Raw genomic sequence first — 14,140 nt, 5'->3', positions numbered from 1 at the left:
AGAAGGCAAAAACAGGTGGATTCCTGATTTGGAAGTTTTATGGGTCATAGAACTGAGAAGGTCATGAACCTGGGAAATTCCTTGGCAGCTTTGTTTCTGTCCTTTAACAGCTGGCATGTGCATAGGATATGCATATGTTTAGTACCCCCGCAACAGGCAAAGAACAAACAGTGCTTTTCAGGATGAAGCATGACAAGAAAGACTATAAAACGCCCCCCTGTGAAGATAAAGTGCTCCAAACTGTGCTGCCTTTTCCTTCATTGCAGCCATAAATGAAACCAGACTGCTTTCCTGCTTTGCTCATCACGTGCTTAGAGAGGTTTTTTTGTACTTGCCCTTGAAGGCAGCTGTGAGTGCAGTTCCCCGGCCTGTGATGTTTGCTGCCAGTGCTCTGCATCTGAGCTGCACTGCACAGCATTCATGCAGCCTGTCATGTGGAATTAGACGCCAAAGGAGCCGTTGTTTTGCTGTTCCGTTAGTATCCTGGGAGAGCTGGCCAGCTAGGGATGTGAAAAATTGGGAAGTGACTTTATTTTCAAGGTTTCAAGAGGGTTGGACCGCGAAAACAAGAGGAAAAAATTACCTAAGAATGGAGACCCAGTGTCTCTCAACCCAGCATCCAGATGTCATTCTCCAGCCCAAAATAATCACCAGAAATTTCCCCAGAGACTTTAATCATTGACTTCAGGGTTTGCAATGGTTTGGACTTGTGTCGAGGCTGTGGAATTAGAGCCTCTGGGCTCAGGTTACTAAACAACCTTACAGCCTAGTTGCAGCTATGAGATGGCACCATATACCGGCATTGGGGAATGTCTGCATGAGACAATGATGGCATTTTCTCTGAATGCAGAAAAATAAATGGATCCTATTAATGTAAAAGAGCCAGTCAAGTCATTCAGAGGTATCATCCTTTATACAATTAATGAAGTTATCTGTCTTCTATTCTAAATTCTGGAATAGCTTTCGTTTTGAGGCATACTTTGCTTGTTACTTTGCTTGTTTTTAAGAACACATGGTATCTTCCCTCCTTTTTAAATTTATTTTTCAGATTTTATTGAAGTATAGTTGATTTACAATGTTGTGTTTTTCCCTCATTTTTTAGAAAGGTTTAAATCATTGAATTGGTTTTTATGGTTCTCTGCCTTTGGCACTTGTTTTCTCTTCCAGGCTTTGCAGAACAAGAGCTATAACCACTTTGCTGCCATCTATTACTTGTTGGTGGAGCGCCTGAAATCACATAGGAGCAGTTTTCCTGTGGAGCAGAGACTTGATGCCCGCCAGCGTCGGCCTAGCACCATCGCCGAACAAACAGTTGCCAAGGTAACACCCCATTAGCAAATAGTCTTATCTGTGCATGTGCCTGTTCACATGTTTGACACATTTTTCATCATGTAGTACAAAGGGTTAGGATTTCATCCTCTACACCTTGTTTTTCTGTAAAGTTTTTTTCTGTCATCGTTCACTAGATCCTCAAATGTTTTATCATCTTCCTATTTTTAAGGATTAAGTTTATTTCAAACAGTTTTTTCTTTAAGGGATTTCTCATTTTTTTTATCATTCACTTATGTTAAGAATTATTGTAACTAGCCTGTACATTCAGTTTCATTTAACAAATTTTTATTGCAGGTTTACTATGTAAACTTCTTTTATTAGACACTACAGGGAAGAGGATGTATAAAAGAGTCATTGCCCTCAGAGTCATTACATTATAGAAGCAAAATAAGACAACATCATGAATAACCATCGTTCAAAATAGAGAAAGGGCAAAATTTAGAAGATACTGTGGATATCATTCTGATAGAGAAAACCTTTTTTTAAAAAAGGGCAGAGGGGAGAGAGATGCATCTGATTGGGAAGGCTTTGTGGGAGAGGCGGCGTTCAAGGTAGAGCTTCACAGCTGTGTAGGACTTTGTTAGGGAGAGGCAGTGGTTAAAGGCATTATACGTAGGCAGAAGCAGTGTGAGCAGAAGTACTAAAGTGAGCAAGCATAGGACTTGTTCAAATTAATTCACTTGAATTAAAGAATAGGGAAATGAAAGAGTTAGAGTCCTAAGTTGAAGCCATGTTGTGAAGGCCTTTGAATGCCAAGGTAAAGAGTTTACTAATAATTCAGGAAGAAATGAAGAACTACTGAAGCCTGTTAAGCAAAAAAGCGATAAAATTATATCCATACTTCAAGCTAGCAATCTGGTAACATTGGGAAGGATAGATTGGCTGCGGAAGAGAAGAAAATTGGAGAGAGCTGTTTAGGAGATGATTGTAGTAGTTGAGATGAGAAACACTGAAGACTTGAGCTAATACTGTGCCAGTGGAAGGAAACAGGAAGGGAGAAGTGTAAGGAACATTTCAGAGGTAGACTCTGGATGAACTTAGCACTGCTCTGGAGAGGCAGCTCAATGTGATGGTTTAAAGTAGGGACTCAAGCACATCCCAGATTCTGCCGTTTCCTGCTGTGGACCTTAAAAAAGTTACTTAAGGTCTTTCTCTGCCTCAGTTTCCCAAGCTTTAAAGTGGGAGTAATTATAGGATGTTAAGACGTTTAAGTTAGGTAATAATTGTTCAGCACTTAAAACAGTGCTATATAAGTGTTTGTTATATAAAGTAATAAATCAATGTTGGGGAGGAAGGGATGACAAATTACAGATGACTCCATTGTTGAGCCCAAGGCTGAGGGAGTCGTGGTGGCAGAGACTCAGCTGCTTATGAGGAACAATGGATCTGAGTCCCTGGAGAGAGGCTAGGGCTTAGGAGAATTGGGAGATCACCTGCATAGAGGTAGAGAAGAGGAGTGGTTCGTTCACATGATCTATTAGGATTTCCATCTACTTACGTGAGTACTTACTTTATTTAAAGTGCAAGTAAGAATCATAGTAGGGGACTTTAACACCCCACTTTCACCAATGGACAGATCATCCAAAATGAAAATACATAAGGAAACACAAGCTTTAAATGATACATTAAACAAGAAGGACTTAATTGACATTTATAGGACATTCCATCTAAAAACAACAGAATACATTTTCTTCTCAAGTGCTTATGGAACATTCTCCAGGATAGATCATATCTTGGGTCACAAATCAAGCCTTGGTAAATTTAAGAAAATTGAAATCGTATCAAGTATCTTTTCCAACCACAATGCTATGAGACTAGATATCAATTACAGGAAAAAACCTGGAAAAAATGCAAATACATGGAGGGTAAACAATACACTACTTAATAACCAAGAGATCACTGAATAAATCAAACAGGAAATCAAAAAATACCTAGAAACAAATGACAATGAAAACATGATGATGCAAAACCTATGGGATGCAGCAAAAGCAGTTCTAACAGGGAAGTTTATAGCAATACAATCCTACCTCAAGAAACAAGAAATATCTCATAAAAAACCTAACCTTACACCTAAAGCAATTAGGGAAAGAAGAACAAAAAAACTCCAAAATTAGCAGAAGGAAAGAAATCATAAAGATCAGATCAGAAATAAATGAAAAAGAAATGAAGGAAATGATAGCAAAGATCAATAAAACTAAAAGCTGGTTCTTCGAGAAGATAAACAAAATTGATAAACCATTAGCTAGACTCATCAAGAAAAAAACGGACAGGACTCAAATTAATAGAATTAGAAATGAAAAAGGAGAAGTAACAACTGACACTGCAGAAATACAAAGGATCATGAGAGATTACTGCAAGCAACTATATGCCAATAAAATGGACAACCTGGAAGAAATGGACAAGTTCTTAGAAATGAACAGCCTCGCGAGACTGAACGAGGAAGAAATAGAAAATATGAACAGACCAATCACAAGCACTGAAATTGAAACTGTGATTAAAAATCTTCCAGCAGGGGGCTTCCCTGGTGGCGCAGTGGTTGAGAATCCGCCTGCCAATGCAGGGGACGTGGGTTCGTGCCCTGGTCTTGGAAGATCCCACATGCCACAGAGCGGCTGGGCCCGTGAACCATGGCCACTGAGCCTGCACATCCGGAGCCTGGGCTCCACAACGGGAGAGGCCACAATGGTGAGAGGCCCGAGTACAGGAAAAAAAAAAAAAATTTTTCCAGCAAACAAAAGCCCAGGACCAGATGGCTTCACAGGTGAATTCTATCAGACATTTAGAGAAGAGCTAACACCTATCCTTCTCAAACTCTTCCAAAATGTAGCAGAGGGAGGAACACTCCCAAACTCATTCTATGAGGCCACCATCACCCTGATACCAAAACCAGACAAAGATGTCACAAAGAAAGAAAGCTACAGGCCAATATCAGAGATGAACATAGATGCAAAAATCCTCAACAGAATACTAGCAAATAGAATCCAACAGCACATTAAAAGGATCATACACCATGATCAAGTGGGGTTTATCCCAGGAATGCAAGGCTTCTTCAGTATATGCAAATCAATCAATGTGATACACCATATTAACACATTGAAGGGTAAAAACCATATGATCATCTCAATAGATGCAGAAAAAGATTTTGACAAAATACAACACCCATTTATTATAAAAAACCCTCCAGAAAGTAGGCATAGAGAGAACTTACCTCAACATAATAAAGGCCATATATGACAAACCCACAGCCAACATCGTTCTCAATGGTGACAAATTGAAACCATTTCCAATATCAGGGACAAGACAAGGTTGGCCACACTCACCACCATTCTTCAACATAGTTTTGGAAGTTTTAGCCACAGGAATCAGAGAAGAAAAAGAAATAAAAGGAATCCAAATCGGAAAAGAAAAGTAAAACTGTCACTGTTTGCAGATGACATGAGAGAATCCTAAAGATGCTACCCGAAAACTACTAGAGCTAATCAATGAATTTGGTAAAGTTGCAGGATACAAAGTTAATGCACAGAAATCTCTTGCATTCCTATACACCAATGATGAAAAATCTGAAAGAGAAATTAAGGAAACACTCCCATTTACCATTACAACAAAAAGAATAAAATACCTAGGAATAAACCTACCTAAGGAGACAAAAGACCTGTATGCAGAAAACTATAAGACACTGATGAAAGAAATTAAAGATGATACAAACAAATGGAGAGATTTACCATGTTCTTGGATTGGAAGAATCAACATTGTGAAAATGACTATACTACCCAAACCAATCTACAGATTCAGTGCAATCCCTATCAAACTACCAATGGCATGTATCACAGAACTAGAACAAAAAATTTCACAATTTGTATGGAAACACAAAAGACCCTGAACAGCCAAAGGATCTTGAGAAAGAAAAACGGAGCTGGAGGAATCAGACTCCCGGACTTCAGACTATACTACAAAGCTACAGTAATCAAGACAGTATGGTACTGGCACAAAAACAGAAATACAGACCAATGGAAAAGGATAGAAAGCCCAGAGGTAAACCCACACACATTATGGTCACCTTATTTTTGATAAAGGATTCAAGAATATACAATGGAGAAAAGACAGCCTCTTCAATAAGTGCTGGGAAAACTGGACAGCTACATGTAAAAGAATGAAATTAGAACACTCCCTAACACCATACACAAAAATAAACTCAAAATGGATTAGAGACCTAAATATAAGGCCAGACACTATCAAACTCTTAGAGGAAAACATAGGCAGAACACTATGACATAAATCACAGCAAGATCCTTTTTGACCCACCTCCTAGAGAAATGGAAATAAAAACAAAAATAAATAAATGGGACCTAATGCAACTTAAAAGCTTTTGCACAGCAAAGGAAACCATAAACAAGACGAAAAGACAACCCTCAGAATGGGAGAAAATATTTGCAAACGAAGCAACTGACAGAGGATTAATCTCCAAAATTTACAAGCAGCTCATGCAGCTCAATATCAGCAAAACAAACAACCCAATCCAAAAATGGGCATAAGACCTAAATAGACATTTCTCCAAAGAAGATATACAGGTCACCAACAAACATGTGAAAGGATGCTCAACATTACTAATCATTAGAGAAATGCAAATCAAAACTACAATGAGGTGTTACCTCACACCGTTCAGAATGGCCATCATCAAAAAACCTACAAACAATAAATGCTGGAGAGGGTGTGGAGAAAAGGGAACCCTCTTGCACTGTTGGTGGGAATGTAAATTGATACAGCTACGATGGAGAACAGTATGGAGTTTCCTTAAAAAACAAAAACTAGGACTGCCATACGACTCAGCAGTCCCACTACTGGGCATATACCCTGAGAAAACCATAATTCAAAAAGAGTCCTGTACCACAATGTTCATTGCAGCTCTATTTACAATAGCCAGGATATGGAAGCAACCTAAGTGTCCATCGACAGATGAATGGATAAAGAAGATGTGGCACATAAGTACAATGGAATATTACTCTGCCTTAAAAACAAAACGAAATTGAGTTATTTGTAGTGAGGTGGATGGACCTAGAGTCTGTCATACAGAGTGAAGTAAGTTAGAAAGAGAAAAGCAAATACCATGTGCTAACACATATATATAGAATCTAAAAGAAAAAGAATGGTTCTGAAGAACCTAGGGGCAAGACCGGAATACAGACACAGACGTAGAGAATGGACTTGAGCACATGGAGAGTGGGAAGGGTAAGCTGGGAGGAATTGAGAGAGTGACATGGACATATATACACTACCAAATGTAAAATCGAAAGCTAGTGGGAAGCAGCCGCGTGGCACAGGGAGATCAGATTGGTGCTTTGTGTCCACCTAGAGGGGTGAGATAGGGAGGATGGGAGGGAGACGCAAGAGGGAGGAGATATGGGGATATATGTATATGTATAGCTGATTCACTTTGTTATAAAGCAGAACCTAACACACCATTGTAGAGCAATTGTACTCCAATAAAAATGTTAAATAAATAAATAAAATTAGATAAATAAAAATAAAATAAAGTGCAAGTAAGAGCAAAAGAGTTTTCACTTTGTATTTTTTGTTTGGCAATTTTACAAAATTTATAGAATTATAGTAGAATTTTGCATTGGCTTCTACAGAATATGTGAAAAAGAAACCCCAGGAAATTAAAATCATCTTGATTTTAATAGGTAAATGGTGTACCTTGTTATACATATTTTAATATCTAAAATAATGTGAGTATTGATACTAATGTGAGTAAAATAATATATCAGTAAAATTCCAGATATTTGGGTTGAAGTATCTCTGAGCACTTGGAATCCTTCAAAGTCTAGTGGTATGGCTTTCAAGATAGAGAGGAGGGAGATAAAATGAGAATTCCTAAGTTGGAGTAGTAATAGTGAGATGGAGGGTGCCCCTTCCCTCTGGAAAATGCTGCCAGGCGGAAGGATAGGAAGCAGGAAAGCCCCCATGCTGAGTAGCTTCCCTCCCGAGTCTCTTTATTCTTCTGAAACATTACACAAGTGAGGGTTACATAAACGATTGCTCCTGAGCACACGCATATGTTATTGTACATGATTTCCTTTCATATCTAAACTTGAAGCAGATTCCTTAGATCTCAAGTTATATTTCATTTGGCTTGGGGCTTCTTATGTTTGATCATTTTTTTTATTACCAAGCACCCCGTGAGTTCTTCTCATTTTATGCATTGATCCAAGTTATCATAGAAAGCTATTTATTGTGACTTAAAATGTATCTAATTCAAATAGCAATCTTCAGTGCTCATTCAGAAACGTGTCTTGAGTGCCATCTGGATGCTAAGAAACAGGCACTGGGGTTGAAGAAGATCTCCCTTCCCTACGAGACTTCACATTCTAATGTTTAGTATTGAACTTGTTAAAAAATAGATTTCTCTGTTTTTATGACTATAAATGTGCTTAAAGCTTTAGTAGAGCCTTCTCCCTTTGAATTCTTTGGTGTTCTACTATCTGTTTAAAGAAGTGGCAAATCGCTTGTTGCTTGATAGAGTGATAAGGAACTGGGGAAATCACAAGATCCTTTGCAGAGATCACATGACTTGTGCAATCAAGCAGACCTTGGGTTCCATACTGAGCTGAGTGACTTCAACAAATCAGCATCTCTGAGCTCCAGGGTCCTTAACTATAAAATGGAAATAGCAATACCTACTTCATAAGTTTGCTACAAAGATAAAATTGATTAATTGATACCAGCAGTTCCGTTCAGATAGAGCACTTATGTGCCAGGCACAGTCCCAGCCATCATGGTTTCATAGGTACCCAGGAAACAGTCCCTGCCCTTAAGGAATTTATGGTATAGTGATGAACAACCCATGATTACTACTTAGAAAACATTGAGATTCCCACTTTAGATGGATTTAGAGTACTTATATTTGCCACATAATATACAGGAAATGTTACATCTAATTGACTGCAGGTGACTATTTTTTTAAAATATGCCTTTTTCTTGTGAATTCTATCTGCTAGTTTTTAATAGTCCTTCTCTCCAACTTTCCATCAACTGTAAGTAGACTAGAATGAAACACTCATCCCAGTTCTTCTTTAATTACTGATTAGAGGCTGCCCTCCACAACTGTAAGAAAAAGTCAACTAGGGCTGCTGTTAACAAAGCACCACAGACTGGGCAGCTTCAACAACAAAGTTTATGTTTTTGCAGTTTTAGAGGCTGGAAGTCCAAGATCAAGGGGCCATCAGGGTTCTGAGGACTCTTCCTGGTGTGTAGATGGCCACCTTCTCACTATGTCCTTGCACATCCTCTTCTCTGCACATACAGGAAGAGAGATCTCTGGTATCTCATCCTCTTCTTAGAGGGACACCAGTCCTTTTGCATTAGGTCCCCACCCTTATGACCTCATTTAACCTTGATTACCTCCTTAAAGGTCCTGTCTACAGATATAGTCACATTGGGTGTTAGGGCTTCAACATATAGATGGGGGCAGGGGCAGGGGGCACAATTCTGTCCATAATAAGCATACTCCTATAGGACCAGTAAAGATTTTTCCTGTAGGAGAAAATGTTATTTTCATTTTAATGGTGCTGGAAAGCATAAAATCAGAAGAAGAGATTCAAGACAATAAACATATGATCTAAAAAGTCATTACAGTTAGTGGACATGGTCATTGTTTATGGCCACTCTTTTTTTTTAATTTATTTTTTTATTGAAGTATAGTTGATTTACAATGTTGTGTTAATTTCTGCTGTACAGAAAAGTGACTCAGTTATACACATATATACACTCTTTTTTATATTCTTTTTCATTATGATTTATCCCAGGATACTTGCTCTTTATCCATTCTATACGTAATAGTTCGCATCTACTATCCCCAGACTCCCAGTCCATCCCTCCCCTACCTCCCCTCCTCTTTGGTAACCACAAGTCTGTGCTCTATGCCTGTGAGTCCCTTTCTGTTTTGTAGATAGGTTCATTTGTGCCATATTTTAGATTCTACATATAAGTGATATCATATGGTATTTGTCTTTCTCTTTCTTACTTTCTTCATTTGGTATGATAATCTCTAGTTGCATCCATGTTGCTGCAAATGGCATTATTTCGTTCTTTTTTATGGCTGAGTAGTATTCCATTGTACCACATCTTTTTTTTTTTTACATCTTTATTGGAGTATAATTGCTTTACAATGGTGTGTTAGTTTCTGCTTTATAACAAAGTGAATCAGTTATACATATACATATGTTCCCATATCTCTTCCGTCTTGCGTCTCCCTCCCTCCCACCCTCCCTATCCCACCTCTCTATGTGGTCACAAAGCACCAAGCTGATCTCCCTGTGCTATGCAGCTGCTTCCCACTAACTAGCTATTTTATGTTTGGTAGTGTATATATGTCCATGCCACTCTCTCACTTTGTCACAGCTTACCCTTCCCCCTCCCCATATCCTCAAGTCCATTCTCTAGTAAGTCTGTGTCTTTATTCCTGTTTTACCCCTAGGTTCTTCATGACATTTTTTTTTTCTTAAATTCCATATATATGTGTTAGCATACGGTATTTGTCTTTCTCTTTCTGACTTACTTCACTCTGTATGACAGACTCTAGGTCCACCCACCTCATTACAAATAGCTCAATTTCGTTTCTTTTTATGGCTGAGTAATATTCCATTGTATATATGTGCCACATCTTCTTTATCCATTCATCCGATGCTGAACACTTAGGTTGTTTCCATCTCCAGGCTATTATAAATAGAGCTGCAGTGAACATTTTGAGTACATCTTCTTTATCCATTCCTCTGTCAATTTACATTTAGGTTGTTTCTGTGTCTGGCAATTGTAAATAGTGCTGCTATGAACATAGGGGTGCATGTATCTTTTTGAATTATAGTTTTGTCTGGATATATACCCAGAAGTGGGATTGCTGGATCATATGGTAATTCTATTTTTAGCTTTCTGAGGAACCTCCATACTGTTTTCCATAGTGGCTGCACCAACTTACATTCCAACCAGTGTAAGAGGGTTCCCTTTTCTCCACATGCTCTCCGGAATTTGTTATTTGTAGACTTTTTAATGATGGCCATTCTGACCGGTGTGTGGTGATATCTCAGTTTAGTTTTGATTTGTATTTCTCTAATAATTAGCAATGTTGAGCATCTTTCCATGTGCCTATTGTGTTTATGGCCACTCTTGGAGAAACTGGTAATATCTGCTTGCTTGGGATATTAATCAACCATCTATTTATTATAATAACATATTCTTTAATCAGATCTTTAGTGCTGGGCATGCTGTTTGAATATTTATACTCTAACTTGTGCCAAAAAGACTTCCTTAATCCCGTCAGTGATTGCAAGAATCCTAAAAAGCAGACCCCTGAATCTGTCATTGTATTTCCTGTGAAGCGGCTGTCATAATAAAATGTGTTATTTCTCTGTCCTTACCAAGTTCACAGTAAGTTGTTGTAGTCCAGGTTGGATGTGAAAGGAAAATGTGTTATGCTTGGTCTGGCCCAGCACAATCCTGCCATTTAAAAAGTCATAGCTAACAAGAGGCAGGGAGTGAGAAGAACATATCATAGTTATCATGTTGGTATCTCATTTCCAGGGCAGTGTCTACAGGTAGTGCTTTGCCCTGATAAGGAGCAGTCTAATAAATTTGGGAAACAGAAATCAAAGTTCAGCTTTATCCTTTGATTGAAAAACCAATGATAAGGGTAAGAGGAATGTATCAAATATGCTTTATTTGGAAGTTTAAATTTTACATTGTGGCTAAAAAAATTAATTTAAATGACTAATGCTTGAAAGGAAAAAAAAATGTTTCATCTCAAAAGTGACGAGGATATAGGCCTGAGGAATGATGATATAAGAAAAGCTATTTCTTTATCATGCTCAGAATAATATACAGTGTATTTTCTGTCTCTTTTTACCATCCATATAATACCAACACTTTGCTATTGCTGTTTTGTTCTTTATCTCATGCAGTATATCTAATGATGTTAATGTTGGAATATAAAGTATATTCTAAATATAGTCATAGTCAAGTATAAAGTGTATTTATAACATATTCCCCCATTATTGAAAACCATCAACCTGAAATTTTAACTGGGAACCATTAGCTAGTATCTGAGAACAAAACTGTGTATTCATTTTACTAATTCCTGTATTAAATTATTGTCATCATTTTAAGACTTTAGAAAGGAGGAATTAACATTACTGAGCAAAGGACTTTACATGTTGCCTTTTACAGTCCTAACTTCACTGTGAAGTAGATATTATGACATTTTTCAGAGGCGAAGAAAATAAGATGCAAAGAGTTTAGGTAACTGATTAAGTTCACACAATTAGTAAGTGATGGAGCCCAGAATCAAAACCAGGTCTTGGGAAGGGAAAAGCTAGAATCATACCATTTTGTTCCTTTTCACTTGTTTGAATTTAAAGCTCACCATCCTATATCCCTTAAAGTGACAATGGCAGAAAAAATACAGGCCATTCCTCTGCCTTTTAGAAACTGGTATGATGTTTGTTCCCTCAGATATTTTGCAATGTCTGTTATGTTCAAAAGGCATCTAATAAATTATTCTGCTAGTTTTGAAGAAATGGGGAGGAAAGGAGTATCCAGCGGTTTCATCTTCAAAATCAATTCTTGCCAATTGTCATAAAGGAAAATTCTCTTTTAAATGAAGACTTTGTAATACTTGTTTACTTAGAATTTTTAACAGAGGAGACATGGAGAATGGACTTTCTAGAGTAGGTTGACTTCAGGAACATAACTTGCTCAGCAATAAGCATCTCTGTTTCCACTGGGCAAGCAGGCTGTGTGTGTTCAGTCTGTGCGTCTCTTTCAACATTCCTGTCCCCTCCGAGTAGCTGCTGCTTCTCTCTTCTTCCTCTACACTCACTCCCTTGCCAAGAAATATATACCATCTCACTTCGTACCCCACCAAAAAAAAAAAAGAGAGATGCAGGTAGATAGCCCTTATTGCAGTGTACTTTGTATTACAGTTAGTTGTGTGTGTATCTTATCTCTGGTTCAGTTTTGATCTCCTACTCTTAGAGACTGGGACTTCTCTATTCTTCTTTGTATCTTTCCAAGGTAATATATTTAAGGATATAGCCAATATATGTTCATTGAATTGAAAAAGAGTGTCTTAGATTCCTTACAAAGGCTAGCTTTCCTGTCATCTGTGAAAGTTATGCACCTCATCATGGAACAGGAACGAAATTCTGTACAACCTATCTCAGAATAATTGATTGCTAGACTGCTTCAGATCGATACCTGTACCATGTACGTACTTCATCACATCTTTTCTGGAGTTTCCAACAAATCACTATTTACCCTTTAACTACATCAGGAAGAATTGTTTTATTTCAAGAATTTTGTATATTTATATAGAAAGTATTAATGTTCCCAAACTTTCTGTTCTTGCCATATTTACAGACACAAACTGTGGGACTCCCAGTGACGGTGCATTCACCAAACGTGCGAGTGATGCGATCTGCCCTCCTCCCACAGGCATCCAATGTGGACACCTTCACGTTTCCAGCATCCGGCTGTCAGGCGGAAGCAGCATTCATGGAGGAAGAGTGTGTCGACACTCCAAAGGTACAGATGTGTTTGAGAGAATCCAAGCTTGTTGGTTGGCTGGAGATTTCAACTCTGTCCACACAAATGTTGTACTTCGGCTTAGCTGAACTTTGTCATTTCCTCAAGTCACTTGGGAGGAGTTGTTTTTGTGCAGAAGACCTGAGAAAAGTATCCAGGCCTAACCTCGCTCTCTCTCCATCTTGTCATTACGACGGTTATGTAACATGTCAGATCTCGTGTACTTTTCAGAATCCTTCTTCATTCTCTTTCCTTAACCAATTCCTTCTCTCAAGTTCTAGATCCCTCATAGGTTTTGGATTTTTTTTTAAACCAATTGTAATTCTGAAAACAAAAGTATAACTATTGTGCTAAATTGGGCTTTGCCTATGTTATTATGGCCTCTCTTCTGCTGCCTGTGCTGCAGCTACAAAATGATGAGCCATCTTTTTTGGTCAGTTAAACATCTTTTTGTGTCCAGTTTGAACATACTTAAAGGAGATAAGTTTATTCTGGTGTGCTGCATAAAGTTGACTTTTAGTATATGGAACATGACAGCTTCCCTCATTTAATGAATATTTATTTAACTTCTAATTTGTGTTTTATATACTTAGCATCCAGTGATATACAGAGGATCATATTAATGAGCAGGTCTTAGAGTATGTTTAAAATAGACTCTGTTCTTCACTAGCTGTGTGAACTTGGATAAAGTGGCTAACTTCTTTGAACCTCCATTTCTCTTGTGTAAAACAAGGATACCAACTTTATGAGACTGTTGTGAGGATTAATTGAAAGAATGTGTGTGAGGTTTTGGGCAAATTGTAGATACTCAGCAAATATTGGTTTCCTGTCTTTTTAGGCTCGTTAGGTAATAAAAAGATGACTCAGACATTAGTTCTGCCTCAAAGTTTGTAGTCTAGCAGAAGAGACATGAAGCTTAACTAAAGGTAATGTGCCAGGTACTGAATAAATTGATAAAACATAATTGGTCCCTTAAAGAGATAAAAAAATCAAAGTGCTGCAAAACTAGAAGGAGACGGGGGAGTTGCTTTTAGTTCATTTGATCAGGAATGTCTTTGGTTTAACTGTCAGAGCTGGGAATTGAGAGGAGGGCAGAATCAGGGTGGATGGAAACTAGGGTGTGATATCTCGGTGGAGGGAAAGGCCTGAGCAACAAGCAAACGTCAGGAAAGCCTGGGTCCCTCTAAGTCAGAGCAGGAGCTCAGTGTGGCTGAGGGAGAGGGCGTGTGAAGGGAAG

General features: G+C 38.2%; 1 protein-coding gene across 5 annotated transcripts in view; it reads left to right on the top strand.

Annotated features, from left to right (window-relative positions):
- The window catches only part of SIK2 (salt inducible kinase 2), a 132,239-nt gene that overhangs the window by 102,143 nt on the left and 15,956 nt on the right, over positions 1-14,140 (top strand). For all 5 annotated transcript variants that reach the window (XM_060017977.1, XM_060017976.1, XM_060017978.1 and 2 more), the window contains exons 8-9: positions 1,168-1,320; positions 12,739-12,903. In XM_060017977.1, the coding sequence (XP_059873960.1) occupies positions 1,168-1,320; positions 12,739-12,903 (318 nt within the window). The remainder of the gene's footprint in view (positions 1-1,167; positions 1,321-12,738; positions 12,904-14,140) is intronic.

The sequence above is a fragment of the Delphinus delphis genome, chromosome 8 (genome assembly GCF_949987515.2).
Source record: "Delphinus delphis chromosome 8, mDelDel1.2, whole genome shotgun sequence".
Classification (NCBI taxonomy): Eukaryota; Metazoa; Chordata; class Mammalia; order Artiodactyla; family Delphinidae; genus Delphinus; species Delphinus delphis.
The sequence above is the reverse complement of the archived record's forward strand: the minus strand, read 5'-3'. Positions and strand labels throughout refer to the sequence as shown.